Here is a 24,706-nt window from a genome sequence, read left to right on the forward strand (position 1 = left end):
TTTTAGTGGCATTCTTTTTTTATCTGTCTACAATTGTTTTTTTATTTGTGTCCCGCCTTGTGCCAAGCTTTGTGGAGCCATGTGAAGAACTGGGTCAGAGACTTGACTTGGTTAAAAATAACTCATCAAAAGAAGGATCTTTGTCAGTTCTCTGTCTTGTTCCTGTTGCACAATGCAACAAATGTTGCATCTGTGAAGCTACCTGTCAAACAAGATTTTTGAAGAGAAGTTAAAAATTCTAACTAATATTAGCAGACTACTCAGTAATGTTTTGCCCAGCTGACAATAGATGAGAGACTGTAGTTGGAAAACTGTGCCAGGATATGGTCAGCAATTAGTGAGGTAGACTGAGATAAATGAAGTGACAGGAATTGATCTAACAGCAGTTGCAGAATAATGTGATTAGAAGATAACGAAGTGGGAGGAAAGAAATGTATTCAAGCTAGGAAGAGAGGAGTGAAGGCAATTTTTGTGGTTCTTCAGTGTGTAGGGATGGTCAGGGGTTTGGTTTATTTCTGCTAAAATAGCAATGATTAGGAAACATTTTTTCAACTTAGATTGCACATCCCTGAATTACATTAGAGATGTGGCTAATTTTTGTTGTAGCTGAGCTGAGTGGAGTACATGACTTCAGGAGAGCATTGTTGTAGGACAGTGTGTTCTATAACCCAATTTGAGGTTGTACTCTTATAAACTTTTAAATTGGACAGCATTCTGTCATATATATTAGTTTGCAGAGAGCTTTAGAATTCTTATCAATGAACTGCTGCATATGAGATACAGAAATAACATTGTTGATATGTAACCTTTTTAATTTTAAACTGAATTAAAATCAATCCACAATCAGTTACATTTTTATTAACTAACAAAATTCAAGGAAGTTACTGTATTTCATTTTTTATCTTTTTGTATCATAAGTGAACTTTTTAATGTAATGCTTGTTTTTCATTTGAAGCTTATTGTTAATATGCACAGTAAAACTCAAAATGGTTTTCTAAATATTGAAGCACAAGTATATTCATATGGTTTGGTTTAACTCAAGTTTGTGTCAAATATATATTGTATAATGAATGTGAAAACTTGTTTTGTATTTCTGGTGCATGGTTTACATGGTACTGTTCGTGGTCTATGTTAAATTTAAACATAAGAGTGTTGCTTTGTTAGTGTAAAGGTGATCACTCAAAGAGATTGTCTAGAGAGGTTGTAGAGTTTCCCTGCTTGGACATATATACTCAAAATCCCAGCTGGACACAGTCCAAAGCAACATGCTGACCCTGCTTTGAGCAGGGGGAGTGAAGCAAATTATCTCCAGAGGACTTTTCCAAGTTCAACTTTTCTGTGATTCCGTGTAGGGTTTCTTTGTGTTTAACAATTTTCATGTTTATATTCTTGGTGTAAGACTTCTTTTTTAATTAACAATGCCCTAGTTTGGATGAGAAGATAGAAAAGGTCCTCCTCTAAGTTTGTTCACTCCCCCTTCCGTTAGCACATAGCATGTGTTGTATCTTCCAGCCTGCTAAAGTTGTCTTCAGGTTCTGTCTCTTGCCACCCTCTCCTATGGAACAGTAGGTGCTTAAGTAGATTTCTTCAAGCAGATGAAATATTTTTATCTTTACTGTGTAGGTGGCATGCATGTTGCTTCATTTATTGTTTTAACATTGAAGTCATCCCTGTTTAAATACTGTTGTACTTTTGCATGAATAATATTTACAGATAATGGGCTTCATTTGCCTTGTAGAAGAACCTGGGGGCAGGGAGACGGTGATATTCTGGAAGACTCTCCCAGAGAGATTTCCTGAGTTCTGGGAAGTGTGTTTTGCTGCATTTGATAGAGAAATGATTTGTTCTACTTCACCTGGAATTTGTAAAGGTTCACCAACCTCTCCAAGTTCAAGGGCCTCTTATTTGAAACCTGTAAGGGTTCTAGACACTTTCTGCATGAAGCAGTGCCCTTTGACAACATGCTGCTTTCCCAGCCAAGTCTTGTTTCTGCCATCTTCTGGTATTTCTGATGATATTGTTGCATCTTTGCAGTATGATGACTGGGCATGCAATTTAATAATTCACAGCTACTGTACAGAAGTGTGGTTGTATGGGTTGGTTGTTTGTTGGGGGGGAGTTGATGTTTTTTGTATCAAGGGCATTCAACAATTCTGGAGCTTCACAGACTTGTTTGTCTTACTCTAGTAAATTGAGGTAGTGTGACCTCAGGTTCTTCATTTCTAGGGTGATTAAAACCATTGTGAAGCATTTTGTCTTGAAGATGGCTCTGCATTCCTTGAAGAGTTTAGGGAAATTCCTTATCCTCTCACTTCTTAAGCAGATGAAAGCCCTAAACCTAAATCTCAGAGAAGCAATCCTTTGATATTTTTTTAAAATTATTATTACTCCCCCATTCAGTATAGCTTATTACCTGTTTCATGTTTAAATCCTACTACAGGGATTTTCCAGGTACACTCTTTTGGGTATGTTTGGGTACTCAGTGGAGGAGTTTCTACTAGATGTTTGCATCAAATGATTTTACTCAACCTTCAGTCGTGTTTCTAATTAGATTATATTCTATATTTGAAACAGATGACTCCTTTAGCTAGCTATGAGTGGATTTGACACCTCTTGTTCAGCTGCAGAAGAGCATTTTTTCGGCAGGGGGAGAGGATTGGGTGGGTTTTGTTTTGTTTTGGGTTTTTTTGTATCCTTAACTTTTTGCTTTTCTTGATACTTATATCTGGTGTAGTTAATATATATATACACTTTGAATCCATGCTTGCCTTTCCTTTCTCATACTTGTCACAGTAGCTTAGTTATTAACTCAGTTTTTAACTGAAGTTTTTTTTCTATCTGGCAATACTGACAAACTCCAACAAAAGGTAATTGTAGTTCAGCAGTGGCTTTAAAATTGTACAAACTCATTACTGCCTTATGATTCCATAAGCTCAAAATGCCTCTATCATTGCTTCTTTTCATAACACTCATGAGAGTCTGGTTAACTCATCTGTTGGTGCTAGGCCCCTGAATCCACAAGCTTTTTCTATTTGCTTGTAGTCAAATATGTGGCTGTTCCATCAGTCTTCAAGCATACAGTGCTTTAAAAAATAATTGTTTTTGCTATCACACTGGTTTTGATTCCTAGCTGTCTGTTGAATCTCCACTGCTTTAGCTGTGCTAGTTATTTAAACTCAGTATAATTATTTTTGGCATTAGGTTGACTGAAGGTTTAGATGTTGATGCCTCTGTTTTTATTTGAAGTGTCATCTGTCAATTTACAGTCACTTCTTTCCTGGTGGCACTTCTTGTAGTCCAACCAACCTGTTGAAATTAGTGTGTCACATTCAACTGTACTGAATTATTTTTTTATTCAATGGATTTAGGAAAACATCTCATCATCCCCTGACTTCTCTTCAGACATCAGGCTGCAGAAATACTACAATGGGAAAATACAAAGAACTGAGGGCTGTGGGGCAATGTGTGAAATGTGATGCAGACACAGACAACAGTTTTAATGCAGTAGTTTTTGTCCAGCAGGATTTGAGCTGCATGTACAGCCCCTAAACCTGCTGATCCTCTTCTGACTTTTCTGGAACTAAGAGTCTGTCAATTTCCCGCACCTTCCTGTGATGGGTTTTACACCATCTTATTTTCATGAGGTTTCAGAATCCTGGTGCATGGCAAAGAAATAGCCAAGTAGGTTTTTTTTAACTGTATCTGGCTCAGTTGTAGTTGATAAACTCACCTGATCTATTGGATGGAGTTACTGAAGTCGGTTTTCTGATTGGGTGGTGCTGAAACACACAGGCTAACAGCTTGTGCATTCGGTAGCTCAGTTATTGCTATGAAAATGTGGTTCACTGTTTCAGCTGGAACTTGCTGCAAGTAGGGCTCCTCTGCACTCAGAACTGTGTCCTCTGAAAACTGGGAAACCTTTCAGGACAGCTTTCTCTAAGTCCAGTAACAGTACATCCTGGTAGTTAGGAAAATGAGCAGATGTGACCAGAGACCAGGTTTGCCAACAAGGGAACATAACTGAGCTCGGGTGGGAAGAGTGGGGATGGGCATGAATGCCCATGGATGTAAATTAGTCTGAGATTCTCTGCACTGATGGTCACAGGCGGGGTCTCATGGACTTCTTTGCCTGAGATGAGATTGAAAGAGAGAAACTAGTAGTATTATAAAAAGATGATGGTTCTCTAGGGAAATATCCAATCCATGGGATTAGATGGGATCCTTCTGAGCATGTTGAGAGAGGTAGTTAATGTTGCAAGCCATCTTTCTCTTTGAATAGTTGTGGAGATTAGGGTTGTGTCTCAATGACTGGAGAAAGATGTTACAGCCATCTTCAGGAACGCAAGGGAAGATTTGTTTGGGGAACTGCATGCTGTTCAGCTGCAGTTTGGTCCCTGAAGAATTGTGGAGCCAGTGTGTTTAGAAGACATTTCTTGGCATATGAAGGTGAAAACGTTAATTGGGATTACCAAGAGTACTTGTCCGGAAGATTGTCAGGAGCTGTGGTTGAGGAGAGAGAAGCAGTGATGCCATCTACATTGACTTCAACAAGTGTTTCACTGTGGTATTCAAAGAACAATCTTCTGTCTCATTTGGAGCATTGCAGTCTAGATGAGACTGCTCAGTAAATAAAAAGGCAGTCTGGATAATTTAGCTCTGAGAGTCTGATTTGGAATTTTTCATGCTTAGTGTTTTATCAGTGACCTGTCACAAGCTGGAATGCCCTTCAGTGAGATTGCAGGTCATCCTTGTGGAGCAGGATGGAGTCAGTATGGTTGAAAACATAGCATGCTGCTCTGAAATGTATGAAATCTGTATAGCAGCTATGTTTAAAATGTCTTTCTATAAGTAACTGTGTTTTCTTTCAGATTATGGAGCTCTGTGGTGCAACAAGACTTGGTTATTTCGGAAGAAGTCAGTTTTACATTGCTTTGAAACTTGTTGCTGTGGCCCAATCTGGTCTCCCTCTAAGAGTGGAAAGTTTAAATACAGGTAAATCACAGGACTGGGGGAGTGGGGATTGAGTTGCTGAGTGCAGTTATTGGTAGTTGGCTCACATATTCTTACAGAGTAACCTTGTAAATTAGTGTGATATGTCTTTATACATGTTGCTAATTTAAAAATGTGGAGAGACAGAGTGTGTTTTCTTACTGTGCAGTAAATATGAGTTGAAATACCTTACTCATTAAATAAGTATTGCATTCACCATGGGACGAATTAAAAACTTGTACCTACTACGTAGGAGCAAGTTAATTCTATAGATTACTGATGTGAGAAATTTTGTGCTTTGTCCTCTGAGTAAAGTACTTAAGAGGAGTAATGTAAACTGGAAGAAGAAGAAGAATGCAGCATTTGAAGGTTTTTGTAGCTGCTGGGTTTCTGAAGTCTTGTTTGTGACAAATGGAAGGTTATCTTTTCTAACATTACTTTTCTTTGCTCTTGGTTTGACAGCTTTTTCCCTTCTAAGAGCAGATAGGAAGATTAGTTTAAGATTTTTAATCAGTGAAAAACCTGGCCTGTAAAAGATCTTTGAAGTCTGTTATCAGCCAAATCACCTGTTACCCTGCTTTTCAAAGGTCAGCTGTGGTGTAGGTGGTGAAATAGGTGAAACAGGAGGAAGGCTTATTCTAGAAGATGGTTTAGAGCAGCAGGAAGAGCTTTGATGTGAGGCTCTCCTGTAGCCTTCTGAATGAGATAAGTTGATCCATGTCCTTGTTGTTCTGTAAGATGAAGAGAGACGTAGGAAGATGTACTAATGAGTTTTAAGGCACTATAGCCCTTGCATTATAGTACACAAATCATAAGTTAAAAATATCTTTGGAGCACAGTTTTGCCTTAGAGTGAATTTACTTGTAGATTTCGTGTCTGTAGAATAATGTTATGATTTTTATATGCTAGTAAATAAAAGAAGTCTTAGGAGGTTTTTGTGTCTAAAGGATATAGATTAAACAGCAGTTGAGACTGTTAAAAACAGTCTGATATGACTGAAGTATTTGACAAAGCTATAAAAAATAAAGGAATCACTGTCTATACTTCCACAGTTGTGTTTATTCTAGGCTCATACAAAATGTTTATACTGCTTTCGTGGGGTTTTGTAGCTTTTTGGAAAAGTGTATTGTTTTACTCAGTGTTTTACTAGTATTCAAGTTCCTTTCTGTTTATAAGCCACTGTGTTTATAAACTATTTCCCTGGTTTTCCTGGTGTGTTCCCTAATCTAAAGCTTTAGCTGGTTGTGACAGAATGCCCTAAAATCAGAAAGCTGGAGAAAGAACGTTCAACTGTTAAAACTGATAAAACTGGTACTCGATCAAACAATAGTGGATTTTCTCATCATATGCCTGTTGGAGAAGGGAAAGACAAATCTATATCTAGGCTTTTTGCAGGGATTTTATAAGCTTGGTTTTATTTTAAGGTGAGGTACCTTAACCAGAAGAAGTCTTTCTATTTCAAAAAAAGAGAAATCACAAGAATTTTGAAGAAAATAATTAAATGAAGGTACATAGTTGATTTCAAAATATAGAATATGTTGCTATAAAGTGAACAACGATTGGAACTTTAATTTCACATTGATAATCTCCGTGATTCATGACAATATTAGAAATACTTGTAATGATTTCTGAACTTCTAGGAATAATTTTCTGTAACTGGTTCCAAGCCTACAAAATGCACCAAGTACAATAGAGAGAACATTTATTTTTGCCCTAACTGCTTTTAGCTATGGTCTGTTGCCTTGGTTGCAGTGGTTCCAGTCCTATCTATGAATTTCCTGCTTCTAGAATGATTCAAGTGTTGCTGTAACAGCTAACCCAACAACTAAAATGCAGCAGGCTGATAAAATGATTCTGAGCTTTGCAAATTTAGTTCTACCCACGTTCCATCTCCAAGATGTCTTGAAGATGAACTGTTAGAGCCATCCCAAAATAAGCTGTAATATTCTTTCTCTCTTCAGACATTTTAAATTAGTTAAAGTTTATATTTTTGGACATCTACTTTTTAGTTCTCCATTTTATATGTTTCATTTTTTTTCTTAATTTCCTTCTTTCTTTTATCTTGGGAATTTCTTTCACCTTCCTACTTGTTCCTTTTGCCTTTTGGTGCTTGTCTTGTCAGTAGACAAGAAATTAGCTTTATCTGAGTTGCTGAGTGGAAACTCGGTCAATTTTTAATACCAAGTCTAGTATTAGTGTGGTCCAACTGATTCTTAAGTGCTCTTTTGATTACTCAGATGGGCAGTAGAGTAAGAATAGTGGCATTAGTTATTATACTACAGGCCTCCAAAGCTGTTGTTCCTTTGTCCCAGAAAATTTTCTTTCCAGGAAGCTAAAAATTGAGATGTGAATGAGCAGTGTCTCTTTCAAAGCCATATTTATTTTTTAAATAAGGAATGCAGTTTTTGGTGGAAGAAAATACTAGGATGGATGTGGCCATAACAAGTACAGAGAGCTCTTTAATATATTCAGTATCAAGGTTAGTTCCATTCATGACAGCTCTCACATTTGTAATTGAGGGATTTCTGAATGGTAACAAATATTTGTGTTGAAATGAGATTTTTCTGCTGTTACTGGAAAAAGTCAGAGAGGAGAGAGGTAAAAATAGCAGGTTAGTCACGTAGGAACTCAGTAGAGCTAAACAAACCTATATTTATCTAGTCTTGCTTTTAAGGAAGACAGCAGAGTATTTTGTGTTTCTTTGACTGGCTGTGGTTTGCTGTTTAGTTATGTTACTTTCCTGCTGCAGGATGGGGTACAATGCTCATGTAATAAACAGTATGCAATTTCATGTCATGTTTTAATATAGTTGTAGTACCACTGACTCATTCTCAGTACCAGAAGCAATTTATGTAAGCAGTCAGCAAGAGAAATTAAATTTGAGCCATGCTTGTAATTTTGTTTTGTGTTGGAGACATAATTTCCAAGTAAGCTGTACAGCAAATTCACAAACTGTGTTTATTCAAAATGGTGCACTAAGAAGATTGCAGTTGGGATAAAAATGATAGAAATCTTGCAGGGGGAAATTGAAGATTTGCATAGTCTCATTTCTATGTTGTGCTGCTCTGACCCATGGTACATAAAGCTAATGGGCTTCCTAGTATTTTGTAGAAACTTTGCATTTCAGTTATCCATATCAAAGTGAGGTGACATTGGAATATTTCCAGTTGTATTTCCAGTATTCCCGATTAGTTAATTTAGGTTTTGTTGTAGAAAAGTATGCATAGACATGTTTAAGCAGTAGTCACACTCTGTGATATGACTAGATTATATTATCTGTTGTGAGAACATTACATTAGCTCACCAAAAGATGATGCTGAATATACTGCAGTATTTTAGCACTTGTTTTGCTGATGAACCATTCTGTGTGAAGACTCTACTTCTTTGTATGCACTAGAAATGGTAGATAAATTTTGAAAATCATGCTTCAGTAATGAAATGCTGACAAAACTAACAAAAATTATATAAATCCAGGTTATCTGGTTGCTGCTGCGTTTAATGCACAGTTGTGGTGCAAAGCTATAATGGAGCAGTGTGAAGTTAGCTGCCTGTGTGTACCAAAGTCAGAACTTGGGTAGCAGTATCATGAAGTCGAATGCAGAAGGGGTATTTGCTTTTTCCAGCTGCCAGGTGTTGGCTTGACTGTAGCAGCTATCTCAGTGTGTAAGGAATTGAACATGTGAAATTTGAACTTCAAAACAGAACAGTGTTTCTATTTATAATCATCAAACTCATGTATAGTTAATGTCCTGCTTTATTGTTTTTAACAGTAAAGGACCTCCCTCTACCCAGATTTGCTGTGTCAAAGAATGAACAAGAGTCAAGACACACAACCTTGTATTCTTCAGATGCTGATAACCCAGCTTCATATTCAGGTGTGATTCCTCCTCCTCCACCTGGCAGGATACAAGTCAAAAAAGGCTCTGTGAGCCATGATGCAGTTCAGCAGCGTACATCAACTGATCAACAGGTAAATTAGCTTAAAAGATTAAATGGGTTTCTTAATCACTACCTTGCTGTGTAGATGTCAATTTGATAGGGTTTATAAACTAGGTTACTTTCAATATTATTTCTCAAAAAACTATATACTGATACATATTGTGCACAAATATCATATCTGCCTCTGAAGTACTTGCATGTAGGAGACATCTTCTATGAAGTCTTAAAATCTGTGTTTAAAATATTGGCAGTAATGGACAAAGAATTGAGACAGAAAAGAAATTCAGTTTGTAAGTTAGGATGGCAAATACAAAATTGTAGTTATTATGGTATTAATAGACCATTTATTAAATAGTTCCCATCAGTTTCCTGGTCATTGGAACAGTTGTACTGAGTGCCATGGAAGACTGAATTTCTAGCCCTTCAACGTGCTCCAATACGTGCAAATATGAAATATTGTATTTAGAGAAAATTCTGTAAGTTTTCACACTCTGCCTCACATTTTATTGTTCAGTGGTTTAACTGTTAAGGAGAGACCATGAGAACCAGAAAAACAGACTGAAGTTTTCAAATACCTTTTTTCTTATGTTTTAATCATGAGAAAACTGATTACTTTTTGTTCACTGGTTCTTTCATCTTATGTGACAAGATGTCTGAATTAAGGAAACATGTAAAGACTTAAAACTCTCTGCTTTCTCATACATAATTCCTTGGGTTTACAATCTTGATGCTCTTTTTCCATGGGGAAGTCCTTTCTGATTGTCTTTTCTACGAACAAGAGCTGAGTACAAATGCTAAATTTTGCTGGGTGTATGGATTGAATGACCTGTTTTCTTCCCTGTGGTATGTTTTGCTCTGGGCTTATTTTGTGAAGAATCAAGGAACTTGCAAATGTCCCATAGTCACTGTGGGAATCAAGGAATCCCTCATAAACATTTATTAGTCTCTATGGAAATAGCCCAGACTGATCCAGTACAAAGAAAAAGTAAATTAGCAGAGGAAATCCATAATCACTGTTTGGCTGCCACTTCCTTTCTTTCAAAGGGAGGATGGGAAATATAATGAAAAAAGAGCTAACAGTAGGTCTCAAAATAGCTTTTTGCTGTCTAGTTTTGGATAGTTATGTTTGAGAGAGCTACCAAGAAATTTGCACATTGCAGATTTCCTAAGTCTGTGAGATTTTAGTTGGGTTGAAACTCTGTTTTATATGCTTCCATCGTGATGTTTAGTTTATTTAGTGAACAGTTGTAACTTGATACAGGAATCTGTAGCAGCACAGTGTTTAAATAACATAAAGAAAAGTAAATCTGGTGTTTGAGGTCTTCAAGTTCAGAATAAAGAAGCCACGTATTCATAAAAGTGTGTGTGCATCCCAATTTCAGTTCTCTGTCTTGGCTGATAAAAGCAACTTGGTATCTCTCTTTTACACAAGTCTGTCTGAGATCATCAGAATAAAAAAACCTCTGTATCTAAGTCTTTGAGGGATCTGGCCCAGAAAACAAACTTGGAACAAATATAACAGACAACGCAGGGTTGAGTCCAGCAGTTTTAAGTTGTATTCATGGTCTAGAACATCATGGAACTATTGTCTAATTTTGCACCCTATTGTAAAACTGAATGTTCTGTGGCTGATGCTACATTTCTGACTGTACCATGAGCCCATTGATGCAGCCTTCTTGTCCCAGTCTAATACTTAGTGATTCAGGTACCAGGTTAGAAATAAACTGAGAAAGGCACTTGAGTCCAGATCTCTCACTTAACCATATAAATACTCTAATTGGGTTATTTTATTAAATATGGGTACAGCTTTTATCCATATTTTCATGGAAATTGCTGATTTAGTTGTCTTCACCTGGAGATACCATTCAGATTTTTAAAATCTAGAAAGGGTTTCAGATTCTGAATTCTCATACCACCTTTTTGACCAATGAGTATTCGAAGATGAAGTCTGACAAGTAAATCACATGTCTTTTTTATAGGGATCACTCTTCTTTCTGGAGGAATATGTCAGTTAAACTTGGATATTTCACTCATGGAACTTATCTTGTACTTGTTAGATACTCCATTAGCAAATTTGGGGTTTTGTTTTTTCTTAACTGTTTTTTGCTTTGAGAATGTGACCAGCACTTGAAAATGTGATTTCTTAAAGTGCTATGGCTGAAATATTTGTATGAAATCATAAGGTATTTTAATTTTCGTATATAGAAACTGGTTCATTTGCAGGCAGCTTTCCATATTGGTGAGATTTGTCATGCATAGTATAATGTCTTCTAATCACAAATAATTTATGTAGAAGAATTTACTCGGTATATTGTCTACTGAAATGTCCTAGCTAAAACTGTTTCTTTATCAATGCATTATCTCAGCTTTTCCCTCAATGAACTTTACTTGGAGGCAGGGAATCAGCAAATAGCAGTCAGGTTGTGTTTCCAAAGAGTGGCTATAAATTATTTTGTGGTAGCTTTTGTGGTTTATAAATTTAGCACTGGGCAGGAGTTTATATCTTTTTAATATTGTTAGATGATGACTGAAGTCATGCCCAGCTGCCATGGAAGCTGCAGAACTGATTTTAGGAGTCTAGCTGAGTAATGAAAGATGCAGTCACTCACTGGTTAGCATGTTAACTGCACATCCTAGTGGAGATAAAACACTGGTTGAAAATATTTTTTTTCTTTTGACAGAATTTCTTGTTCTTATAAAATAGAGGCTAAGTAGATCTGAGCACTTCTGCTGACAATGTGACATCTATAGGAGCACTTTTGGTGACATAGGAGTGCTACCACAGTGTATATACGTATCTACACCCTGGTAGTAGCAGCTATGTTACTAAAAAGATTAGTGTACAGAAAACTTTCTTAGAAGAAGCAACACTGTTGAGATTAGTAGGAACTTTGTGTCTTCTGAAAGTAGCTCAGCAGCGACTAAACCTTCTTAGTGTTGGAGACAGTTTTGTGTTCTGCTGTTAAAGCCAAAAAACAAATACTTTTTTCAGTTTTGTTAAGTATGATTCAGTGTTGATCAGGTACTGCTTTAGGGTACTTTCACCTCTTTTCTGGGAAAGGGGGTATTTAGCTTCAATAGATTTTGAGACTTTAACATCTGAAAAACACGTGTCTGACAAATGCTTACAGGCTGAACCTTGCTGTATCCAGGTGAAAATAAAAGGTTAAGCTGGAAGTACTTCTCTGCCTATGGGTGCATTAAGCATATTACTGGCACTCCAGGTCATATTGATTTAGTGCTGTCACTGCAGCCTTAGGAGCAGAGGCTCAAATTTGGTACCTGTAGCAGACAGAATTTTATCATTTCAGTTCTTTCAACTGTATGAAAACTAGTGTGACTTTAAAGTTTTGCCAGTAGTTCATTTCTGTACACTTCTGTTTGTAGATTGAACAGGTAATTTCAGGTAAAATATACCTGGTATTAAATTGTTTACAAGCACAGAGCTGGAAAATATCTCATATGTCATTTGCATCTAGCCTTTTATTATTATAAGAAATTTTATTGGATGAGTTTTTAAAAAGATCAGGGGTCTCTCTTGAAACTGGGAAGCCTTTTATTCCATGCTGGCTTTGCTGGGGAAAACTATTCCAGGGCCTTAGTGGGAATATGGTGGGAATTCCCACTTAGCTCAGTCTGTTCATTTAACAACTTTGTCATTAGTATTTGCTGCAGGGCACTACCAGTATTTACTGGAAAACTATTGCATTCCAATTTAGCTCTGTTTTGCTTGGCAAAACAATCCATAGTCTCAATTTCATTTCATAAAGCAGTTACCAGTAATCTTTAATCCTTCTCTGCCTGTGATCCAGTTTGAATTCAAGTTAGTTGAAAATATTTTGCTGCATTTGTATTTCTTGTTCTAAGTGATATTTCGGCAGTATTAATGCTATTTTCTTGGGTTCTTTCCTGTTTTTGCTTGATATATCTCACCTCATATACCTTGGCAGCTGTGAATAAAGCAAATCTGTCATACTTGACATACTGGGGTCTGATAATTGACCTGTGTATCCAGTCTTCTCTTTATGGCCTTTGGTATTAACATTCATTGTGTGAGACAAACTGTATTTTACATTTTAAAATTTGATTGCTGACTGTTCCTTATGTCCTGAAGGGGATGCATCTGTCTGCTGCCTTACATTTGTTATCACAATTCGTAAGCATGCTATGTAGTGAGCATAATCAGTTACCTAAAGTATCAAATTAGATTATTGTCCAAATCAATCATTCAAGAACATTGTTAGAAACTTCCCTTCAATCTTGCCATTCCCATTCTAATACAGTCCAACTTTGCCCTTTATATAGCCAGCTCTTTTGCACCTTAGATCCTTGTATTAATCTCTATGTTGTTGTAACTATCTTGTATGACACCCCACTGAGGTATGCTCAGCTTCAGGTTAAATATAGTGCAGTTCCTTTGTTGAGGAAATGATAAAAGTGTCAGTATCATTTCTCATGCTGTGATTGATCACTTTTTTCATTTGTCTCTGGTTTAATTATTATTTTCTTCAATTGGCTGAAGCACACATCCCACCTTGAAAAATGTCTAGTGCTATAAGTGGAGAAGTTCTCATTGAACTTTGGGCCCTTTTGTTCTTTGGTGTGAAGGCCAGTTGATTACAAAAACCTGATTCTGCAATGTAATTGCCATCTCTACAAAGATCTTTTTTTTCATGATGGATCTGTTGACAAACTCATAAGCAGGCAGGCTGGTATCAGGACCTGGATCACAACACCTTTAAAGCGACTCTTTAGGTATCATGTCTGCCTTCATTGTCTCTGGAATTCTCATTAGAAGGTTTTCTTCTGACCTGATGTGTGACACCCAGGATAAGGTTTATAATCTCATTTGTCTCATGTATGCTTATAATGCCTTGTGAGGCTGAGATCTCTCTGGACAGTATTGTCCCTTTAGCACGTGATTGTGTTGCCTTATGCCAGTTTGACTTGTCTTCACTAAGGCTCTTTAGAATCATGTATTGTATCGCCTTTTTTTAGTAACAGCTATTTTTAGTAACTTCTTGTCAGTTCAAAAATATCTGAGTACTTCAAGTCTCGGTTTTGTAATTCCAGTCTGACAAAAATAATGCTTTTTCCACGATGCTTTTAAATGTGAAATTGTTTTTCTTAATTAAGGTGCACCACGTAATTTTAGCCTGGTAGCTATAACTTTATATTTTTTTATTAGTTATTGACAAAGATGTCCTTATTAGTTTGATTTAACATGAAAATGTTAAACATTTTTGTCAGCATGCTTTTGTTTAGATATTTTCTGTAATCATTTAGAGAGATGAAATACGTGGCTTAACATAGTAAAATACAGAATGTTGTAATTGCTTTGATTTTTATTGACATTTGTCTGGAGGGAAAATGAAGGGAAGTGGTTTAAATATAATTACATTGAAAATACTAAAAATATTTATGAAAAAAAAAATCTACTAAACATCTACTATAGTGTGCAGATGCTGAGTAAAATTTTCAAAGTTCCCAAAGAGATTAGGTGGGTGACTTCAAATGACTGAGCTACCAGTAAGCTAAATAATGCAAACTGCTCTTACATGATAAAGTTTGGAAGAGTAGATCGGTTAGGTTCTGTATCCTAATTATCTTTAGAAAATCTGATTCTGGATGTTTCAGACTTTGAAAATAAATTTCTTATACTAATAGATCAGACAGGTGGAAGCAAACAACCGTACTTGCTCAGTTGCAACAAACATGTTCATAAACTCTAAAACACACTCACCTTATACAAATGTGTGTTGCAGCTGAGGATCAGAGTTGGCTCTGATAAAACTACTCTGCCTCTGTTTACTAAAGTGTGAAGCTCAAGACAAAACTGAAGTGGTTGTGTACAACAAACCATGTTTTCTAGGTAAAATGGATAACTTTTTAATCCAGTGTAAAGGCCGATACATAGTTAACCTGTATACAAGGGGTAAATGATCCTGTATGTAATTGCAGTTTCAGTAAATCTCATCGTGTTTGCCCATGACTGCTTTTGAATGGGAGTCGGTGTTTCTACTCTCCTGCCTCCTCCCCAGCATTTTTTGGCTTTCATCCTCATTCTTTACACTTGCATCAAGCCGTCAGTATTTTGGCCAAGACATTTGATATATATCTGTCTGTTGGTACTTGATAGTATGTTAACACATAAACATGTGTTAGCACATAAGCACGTAAACAGAGTACCAAACTTTCTGTGTACTGCTGAAACAGATTGTGAGGGTTTTGGCTTCATTATTACTTTTCAGGATATCTGGAGTTCAGGATTTGGTTTCTATTACTTGTTTTCACTAATACAGCTCAGTTCAAACTGGGAGAACTGGCAAACAATAATTTCAAAAGATAAAGATATAGGGAAGCGATTACTTTCTACTACATGAATACTTTGTGCAATATAAATTATTTTTCCTTTGTATTCTATTTGAAATTAAATAAAGTGGTAATCTGAATGTCTTATGAGAACTGATTCCATACCGTGTGATTATCTTTTTTCCCACCTGTTCAGGAAGAATGTAGTACAGTATGGGACTAAAGAGAGGTGTGAGCCTTACTATCATGGTAACATTACCTTGTACAGCAGAGAAGTATATCCTAGCTGCTGTAATTATTTTTTTAGAATTTCACCTATGTTTTTGCATCTTAAAAAACCAAATGTCCTATTTAGTGATTTTTTTTTTTCCCCACCAATCCTTAATTCTGGCTGGTTTTAAATGAAAGTATATAACTGTGAACCATTTGATTAACATTTGGTATGATAATAAATTGCACAGTAAGTATTTCTTTTGAGATCTGGTTTCAAATGTAACTTTTATCTCAAGTGAAAGTGAGTTTAATAATCTAGTTTCCTTTGTAGCTAAGTCACTTAACCCAGCATTGCTATTGATTTAAGAATGCCAAGTTCAAAATGTATTATATTACATTGTTTGATGTGAATGTGTTCAGTCCTAGTTATACTGTATCTGACTACTTCTGTTCCCTCATTTTAATAAGTACTAAAATTTTCACTCTCTAAAATGAGAGTTCAACTGCAGTGATGATTGTTTCTAGAAATAATGGTTTTAGATAAGCTTTTATGTATTTGGTTATGTAGTAAAAAACTTAAAAAGATTTCTTTGTTTTATTAGGAGTCCACATCTCCAGTTGTTTCACCACAGCAATCCCCACCAACCTCTCCACATACATGGAGGAAGCACAACCGCCATCCCAGTGGAGGGAATAATGAGCGACCTCTTGCTGGACCTGGGCCTTTTTGGGCTCCATTTAGTGAAGTACAACCAGGTATAAATGTCTTGTTACGCTTCAGCAGTAACCCAGAGTTATGGAATTCTTAAATAAATACAATAAATGAGCTTAGGCCAGTTTATCTTCCAGTCCTGGAAATTTCATTGCAGTTTCAAGTGTCTGTGTTGATAGCAGCACTGTGGAATCTGTGGTCTTGCGTATGGCACATCCATTAATTGGTGTCACATGGGAAATGATAAGGTTTTGAAGGGAGGGAAAGAGAGTGTTTAAGTTTTCCAGTGGAAAGTTTTTTAAACAAAACTGATAATCCTGTTGAAATTGTGCAGAAGCTGTCAGTATACCTGAAAATGTGGGAGCCTCAAGGGAAGGCAGCAGATAATATATTGTTTGCTTGAATTATATTTCTGGTAGATTAGCTGAATTGCGAGAACAATTAATTTGATTTCTTTAAAGTTTATGTAAACAAATGAAGCTTCTGCAGTTCCAAGGTAGAACAAATCGTTTCAGTGAAGCTTTTCATCCTTTAACGTTCTTCGTTTAACATGAAGACTCTCCCTGTTATTGTATCACTGTATTCAGATTTTAAAGTTTTCTCCCTTAATAGGTCTTATTTTAAAAAGTTACGTTTTCTTTTCTGATACCCGGTAGTCTTAATTACAATTGTTGCTAAATTTATTGAGGTTTTGATTTTGATGGTACTGTTAAATAGCGTTGCATTTTGTAGGCTGTAGTTTGAGATTGAACTGTGATTGCTTGGTTTATTTCAGTTATGATATTCCGAAATTGGTCTGTTACTTTTCAGTTATTGTCATTCTGTAATTCTAAGCATCCATGGAGAGACAGGGATTCTATAAAAATTGGTTGGATAAGAAAATAACCCTTTAGAAGTGAAGTGGGCTGTATGCAGAGGCTTATGCCAGTGTACTCAATGTTTGCTACTAAGTCCCAGTCAATTTACAATTTAAAAAAAAATTAGCCTGTTCATTGCTTATATAATTCCTTCTAAGGGTTCAGTCCAAGCACTGTCAGCACTCAACTTCTCAACCTTTTTTTCTCCTATAGTTCAGTTGACTTGTGTTTCTCTAAAGCTGAAATGCAAGTATGTCTGATTTCTGACTTGTGAAAGTCAGGGAGTCCAGTATGCACACTTTTCCTAGTGTTGAAGAGTTCAATATTGTTATCTTAAAAATCAAGTTGCAATGCCATGTTAATATTTCAGTTTGGTAATGATTTCCCTGTGGTGTTTAATGGGTAAATTTTTCAGAAGTTGTCTGAGGATATTTGTGAACTAGCACAGTATTCCCTGATTTTATATTCCATTCTGGAACACATTCATAGTTTATTTAAAGTAATTCTAAGATGCTGTTATAGAAGGATTGTCTGTTCTGGCAATGCTAAAGATAAAGCTGTTATAATAAAGATATTTTTCATATATTACTTTAAGAAAAATTGTCAGTGTAATTTACTGTGGATTATCCTTTTGCACTGCAGATAATTAATTATTGCTTTGAATTTTGGCTGTTTGAGGCAATTCATAGTTTTTTTCCACCCTCTCTTGATGCTATATTTTAAGAACAGTGTTCATAGAAAAATTATGTTCTCGTGACACTTGGATAGAACCAGATAGACTGTTGGTTAGTTTTCTTAAGAGCAGCACTACAAGCTTATCTTCATTTCAGTGCCAGATGTTTTTGAGAAATCACGTGAAGTGTTATAGTTTCAGTAGTGCTGTTACATTTCACTTGTGATCCAAGCAAAATGAGAACCCAGGTCTCTCTGCTTGGATTTCACTTTATTCTCAAATGTTATTTCACATAATGAGGTTGTCAACTGTAATCATAGAACCTCAAGTGTGAAGATGTTTCTGGTGGGTCAGATAATAAACAGCGTGTTGCTTAAACCAGAAGGGAAAAAATAAAATCTAATCTTTTTGTTGGAGATAATGTATTTAAACAACTCCCACTATGAACAAAGTTAAACAGTGCTTTCTCTATTGAATTAGGCTGTAGAATAATTATTAGATAATAACTCAGTTGTTGGTTTTAAAAATCTTACACATTGTCTTGCATTAGAAATCTAAAGTATAACTTATAACTATAATTATCAATTTCTTGGAAAAAAAAGGAAGAAAACTTGTTCTCATCTCAACAGAACAAAAGAATTTGGATTTTGTAATTTTTTGTTGCTGTGTTGTCCAGTAATTCAGTGAAGATTGTGTTAATGCTTCGTATGCATATTACTGGTTTCTGAGGCATTGTCACACTAGCTCAGTGTGCTTACAAATACGAAATGAGAAACCAAGGCTTATTACCATCACTCTTCAAGAATTTCTGAAAAGAGAGCCCCAAAAGATGCATTTATTTTACTTCAGTGTTAGGAATTAAAATTGAATGACAGACATTGATTTACATTATAAATAGTGTAGACTACTTATAGTTAGCTCAGGTCTCATCCTGAAATGTCAGAGTGAAGTCTGTTAAAACCTGAGTTTTCAAGTCTTTCAGGTGCCCTTGATTTAGCAGTTTAAGGTAAGATCATGATTCTTTAAGTTTTTGTCTTTGCTCTGGATCTCCTTGCTTGCATCTGCAGCCTGAAAAATTCTTCATAGAATAATCCAGTGGATGACTGAACACCCTATAGCTAACAGAATTGTATGTGAGATGTGAGCTTCCTGTTCCTATAGTTACAAGAGAGCAAAAACTAATGGTCAACACTTTTCCTTTTAATCTCATTTTGCATTACAGCTCCAGCTTCTACAACGTTGCTGACATTGGCAAACTTGAGAAAGAACCCTTCCCTACTTCAAATGATAGTTGAGTGGCATGTCAGAATGTGAAAATTATTTTGTATTACCTTGTCTGTTGGGACTGGAAGCAAAGCAGGATATTTATGTTGGTAGTATCCAAACAATGATCTAAAACAAATTTCAAAAATCTGAGCTCTTCTGTTCTGTCCTAGGATATTTGTTAGCTTTCTTTGGCATGACATCAGTTTCGTGTTGATATCTGAACATGTGTAAGAAATTGCAGCCCTAAGCCATGCTTCTTTTCTCTTTGGGAAGGATTTTGTAGCATTTTGTGAACACTTCAGAGACAGAAGTGTAACATGTCTACTCTGCTAAGAGTTCCCTTGCATCTTCAGGGCTCTAAGATATTTACTGGGCTTGCAGGGGACTGAATAGTCTTTTGTCCCCTAGTTAATGCTTCAATAACTGATAATTAGCCTTGTTACAAGCTATGGAATACTCTTACCTAGGCAAAAGAGCTCTCCAGCATTTTATCTTGCTGTCAGAATTGTATTCAGCTTCTGGTTTTGTTTCACCACAGATTGATAAGGAAAACTCTTCTTAGTTTACAAAGTTAGCTGCAAATTTAGTTCTAGTAAACCCATATTTGTCTAGTTACTGAAAAATAACGTGTAAACTAGATAGAACATTTATTGCATTTCCATTTATATGTCAAAGTAAAGGGGGTAGCTTTTATTGTGCAGAAAATAATTTTCCATAAGTTATCAATGTGTTACTAAGATATTCAAGCTAGAGGAAGAACAGGGCAGCTACAGGAATTTGTTAAGTGTTCATACTAAACATAGAGCATTAGATTTCACCATCTTGTTTAAAGCTGATAATTGGTCTTAGCCTTATTCTCTATGTAAAGGGGTGTTGCAGGTGTTTTCACTGATGAAGATGCACAGAGACCGCTGAAGGTTTTCTTCATTGAGTTAAAATGAACACAGATCATAAAAATAGACTGATGGCTTTCAGTCTTCTCTGTTGCCCAGTTTTCTTCCAATTTCTCTTCCATCCCTGTTTCCAATTTGGTTTTGTCACATTGAGTTATTGGCTGGTGGCAATCCAGGAGTATGTGTGTTGGTCCATGTCTACATGGTTACTAGTACAGTGTTCTCCAGCTATCCCATCCTGTGTCCTAAAACATTGCACTGGAGAGTCAATAACAAGAAGAGTAAAGCAAGAATGTTCTTCTTGGTATTATTTGAACTGGGGTGAAAGGAATCAGTTCTTTCAATAACCTGTAAAGTACTCTGAAGGTATCACATTTTGGTGCTACTGGAGTTTCCATTGGTGTCAAAGTATTGCTTTGGAACAGATGCTGTGCTAAGTGGGATATGAATTGAATTGTTCCAGGATAAGTTGTTGAGACAAGTGAAGGAGGAGTAAACATATATAAGGTTAATTGTAATAATGTTAGTGTCTGAGAGGCAGAGAAGAGGAAAGTCAGTGTATCAAAAATAAAATTTGAGTGTTGCATATCGAAAGGACTGATGGGAAGGTCTTGTCTGCCTCTGACTGTCTGATAGTCCTGAAAGAGACAAGGTGGAAAGAGACTGAGCTTTCTTGGTTTTTTTCTAGTGTTTGAGAGTTAGGTTAACTGCTGAAGGGGAACCTCAAAGCAAATAAAGCATTGTCAGATGCCTTACCTTTATTCTCAGCACTTCTGGATAAAGTCACTAGAAACTTCAGGCCACATAAAGAGCTTCCTCAAGTGGAGGATGAATTTCAGACAAAATTATTGGTTAATAGTGCCTTTTCATCATGTTAAAGCTAACTTATAAAGAAAAAATTCTCCACAAAAAACAATTAGATTAATTTCTCCCCCAGCGAATACTACTTTTACTCAGTGTAGTACAAGATGAAATGTGTTCTGCACAGTTATGGCTACTGTATACAGGAAAAGAGCAAAGATAAACTTGTTCTAGGCTTTTTTCTTATTGCTTTTTGTTTATGGAATGAAAGAATAATTATGTGTTTCCAGCTATTAGACAGCAGTATGGTATACTAACGATTATACTGTCACTTAAGATGCTAGTCCTCAACGTGCTTCATGGATTCTCATATTTCCTTCATTCTGTTTACTGCAGTGTAGTGTCATAAAGCCTTCAAGAACCTGAAACTGTTGATGTTTGTCAGCTTCATACATTGATTACCTGTACATGAATGCACTTGTCATAACAGGATTTTTTTAGTCAGCATCTTGACAAGAAATTTCTGGTGTTCATTGCTTGAAATTAAATATTACTAGCAGGATTAAATTTATGGCATCAGTGTCCTATTTCTTGTTGTGTGGAGGGCTTACAGAAACAGGAAGCTGACCTGTTTTTCAAAAGGAAGTCTGTTTCTGTATACAAGGCAAAAATTCTTATCTAAGTTTGACTTTATTTGGCATATTTGAAGAGAAAGCATTTACTTGTGCAAGAACAGTAGATTCATCAGTTTCAGAAATGTTGTTTAAATTTAAGGAGTTCAGCATTTCTTTCAGGAATTGCAGAGTAGAATGGGGTCCTGGGATTCTTCTAGATTTGTTCTAAATTGATTGTTTTCTCTCTGATCTGAGTTCCTTACATTTTTAATTTGCAACTGCAATTTTGTATGTAGAAGGGTGGATGGCCATATCTTTTTGTAGCTGCTTCATTGTTATTTTAATATTAAGATATTGAACATTGGCAGTTCTTCAGAAGTAGATTATAGCAGGGCATTGGGTGAATGTCACTTATTCCAGATAGTTATTAAATAGCAGATAGCAGCATTCTGTATGGATGCTTTTTATTATTCTTGTCCCATTTTTAAGCAACTGACTTAAGTTAGTGTAGAAATGATGTAGAGGAAAAGGATTGTTTGTGCCAAAAGGAATTTCCAAGACTTTGTTCTTTGAATGGCAAACTAAAATGTAAAAATGAAACAAGTTTAATGTTGATAATGAAGTCAAATTATATTATATGCCACTTTTAAACAGTATTTGTCCATACAGGTGTTGCTTATTTCAATTAAGTGAAAATGTGGAGTGTTTATTAACTCATTCAAAACCCATTAAAAGGGTAAAATCCAATTTACATTTTACACATGTTGCAATAAGCTCATTCCTCAGTTGTCTTTTTTAGTGCAGATTGAACATAATGTAAAAATCTGCAGGAGTGAGATGTCAGGGGGTAAACTTTGTCACCTTGATGTACTTCTCTTTTCATTTTTCTCATCATTCTATAGTGTATCTCTGACAGGGCAGATTTCCATATCCACAGTTCTTTCTCAGTTTTAGAGGCTGTCTTTTGAGAAGGAAATGTTTCTTCTAATTTCAGGCTCATCTGCTTCTAGTGATCCCGTATGGTCTGGCCATTCACCACCACCCCATCAAGAAAATTGGGTCAGTTTTGCAGATACCCCACCAACCAGTGCTCTTTTAGCCATGCATCCTGCTTCTGTCCAGGTGTGACACTTTATTGGTATTTGATTTGCCTCATTCAGATTGATGTTGCAATCCTTGCGGTTGTTTTTATTTCCTTCATAATTTTCATTGCAGATGTTTACTGTGTGTCTGTGCTGTAGTCTGTTCAGTGCTATTTGCCCAGCAGATACTTGTTACGTTGAGTTGCCTCAATTTGGAATGATTACATGAAAGCTATGAATTTAAAAAAATGTCAACAATTATGACTTTATGACTGTATTTAGCTTTTTATGCATATGTGCCATACTTTTTTTTTTCTGCTTACATACCTGCAGTCATTCCATATCGTATCAGTGTGCAAAAATACCCTGTCATTATCCTGGAGATGGTTTCCTGCAGTTTTTTAATTACTGTGAGTTTTAACTATGCTTTATATTTTGAAGGCAAGAAGTTGAGGATTCGTAGAAGCATTTTAGGTAGATAATACTGAGGAAAAATATTTCATTTCAGGACCAGACAACAGTACGAACTGTAGCATCAGCTACAACAGCAAATGAAATTCGTAGGCAATCAAGTAGTTACGATGATCCCTGGAAAATAACTGATGAACAAAGGCAGTATTATGTTAATCAGTTTAAAACCATTCAACCTGATCTAAATGGATTTATACCAGGTAAGTTATTCTTTAAAAAACATAATTGTGGGTGCATCAGTTCGGTTACAAAGACTTCATTTTGTGTTTAAGCTTGCATACTATTTTGAAGGAAGTTCTGCATTTTGCTGATAAATTCTACTATAGTTCAGTGTAATTCAAGAAATACTAGAAACTAATTTGCCTTTTCCCTTCATTTAACCCTAATAATTAGTGCCATTTTCCCCAGAACCATTGCTAATTAACTTATCACCTTTACAGTAGATCTGAGTCTTCTAATGATTTCACATGCCTTAAATATTAAAAAACACTGTTGCAATTTTTTAGGATCTGCAGCTAAAGAATTTTTCACTAAGTCAAAACTACCTATTCTTGAACTTTCTCATATTTGGTAAGTGTGATGATTATTTAAAGTAATTATTAATAATAAATGTTTAGAAAGATGACAGCTATCTGGTAGACATCTAATAATTACTTACTAGAAAGTGTTAAGTAAAATTTCAGTACTACACTAGTATGTTCAGTCCTGTTCATATTTATTGCCAGTATTACTTTAGTGGGTTTTAATGGGTCTGTGCTGGTGCTATTTACAAGGCACTTTGAGAAAATTTCAAATTCTTCAGAGTTAAAGCAATTTATTTGAGGTTTTTATTGTTAAAAAATGCATTTAAATTTAATTTATTAGTTCCTTATCTGTATTTATTTATTCATTTATGTCTGAGTAAATTTAAATGAAATGTATACATTCACACTGTTAAATAAAATTTATGGTACATGATGACAAATTCAGCTTTGAGTTTGTGCAAATCTTCAATTTCATTGTATTCTGAAATTTGTACTGCATCATTGCATGCTATCATTAAATGTCTTACCTTGACAGGTGCTATCTTTCTTTCAGTGTACTTGTTTCTATTTCAGGTATTTTCACATTTAAAATAAATCATGTTGCCTCAGCACTATAATTATATATACTGTGCCAAAATCTGAGGCTAATAATATTGTGTAGTACTGTCTTAAATGGGCTAAAAACTGGAGAGATAAAAGTGACTTTAAATTATCTGTAAGCTGTTATGAATGAAGGCTCATCATTTTGAAGAGTAAAGCATGTGTAATGCTGATATGAAGTGTTTAGTAGGATAAAGTGAACGATAAACTTTGCTCATCCAAGTAGCTAAATTGAATCCTGTCTTTTGGAAATAAAATAGCCTTTAGAAATTGTATTTAAACTTAAGTTTTCCTTCTTAGGGAGCTGTCAGATTTTGATAAAGATGGTGCACTGACACTGGATGAGTTCTGTGCTGCATTTCATCTGGTAGTTGCTAGGAAGAATGGGTATGATTTGCCAGAAAAGTTGCCTGAAAGTTTAATGCCCAAACTGATTGATTTGGAAGACTCAACGGGTAAGACACGGGTTCAACACAAATGTCAGTTTTAAAATTATGGTCTAATTATTACAGCAGATACTTGTTTGTATGAGCAGAAAGCATTTGTCAATATGAACTAAAGTATTGTGCAATTTTTAGAAGTCTTATTGCTCAAAGCAGTAATCTTTTTTGAGCATGTACATATTTCTGTAGAGGGCAGTTATTTAGGAACAGTACACATACACTATTACATTTGGAAATGCTGTGTCCTTTAAAGGTTTAGGAAAGCAAAATTGTCACACCATGGATTTTATTCACAACCAGCTATTGTATTTCAATTT

At 35.7% G+C, this 24,706-nt stretch overlaps 1 protein-coding gene across 11 annotated transcripts in view; it reads left to right on the top strand.

Annotated features, from left to right (window-relative positions):
- REPS1 (RALBP1 associated Eps domain containing 1) overlaps positions 1-24,706 on the top strand; it is a 59,565-nt gene that overhangs the window by 10,790 nt on the left and 24,069 nt on the right. For 10 of the 11 annotated variants that reach the window (XM_062490089.1, XM_062490098.1, XM_062490090.1 and 7 more), the window contains exons 2-8: positions 4,869-4,992; positions 8,760-8,959; positions 16,056-16,209; positions 22,264-22,391; positions 22,860-23,022; positions 23,329-23,392; positions 24,247-24,401. In XM_062490089.1, the coding sequence (XP_062346073.1) occupies positions 4,869-4,992; positions 8,760-8,959; positions 16,056-16,209; positions 22,264-22,391; positions 22,860-23,022; positions 23,329-23,392; positions 24,247-24,401 (988 nt within the window). The remainder of the gene's footprint in view (positions 1-4,868; positions 4,993-8,759; positions 8,960-16,055; positions 16,210-22,263; positions 22,392-22,859; positions 23,023-23,328; positions 23,393-24,246; positions 24,402-24,706) is intronic. The other variant, XM_062490094.1, reaches the window with a different exon arrangement.

Source organism: Cinclus cinclus, chromosome 3, assembly GCF_963662255.1.
Source record: "Cinclus cinclus chromosome 3, bCinCin1.1, whole genome shotgun sequence".
Lineage (NCBI taxonomy): Eukaryota > Metazoa > Chordata > Aves > Passeriformes > Cinclidae > Cinclus > Cinclus cinclus.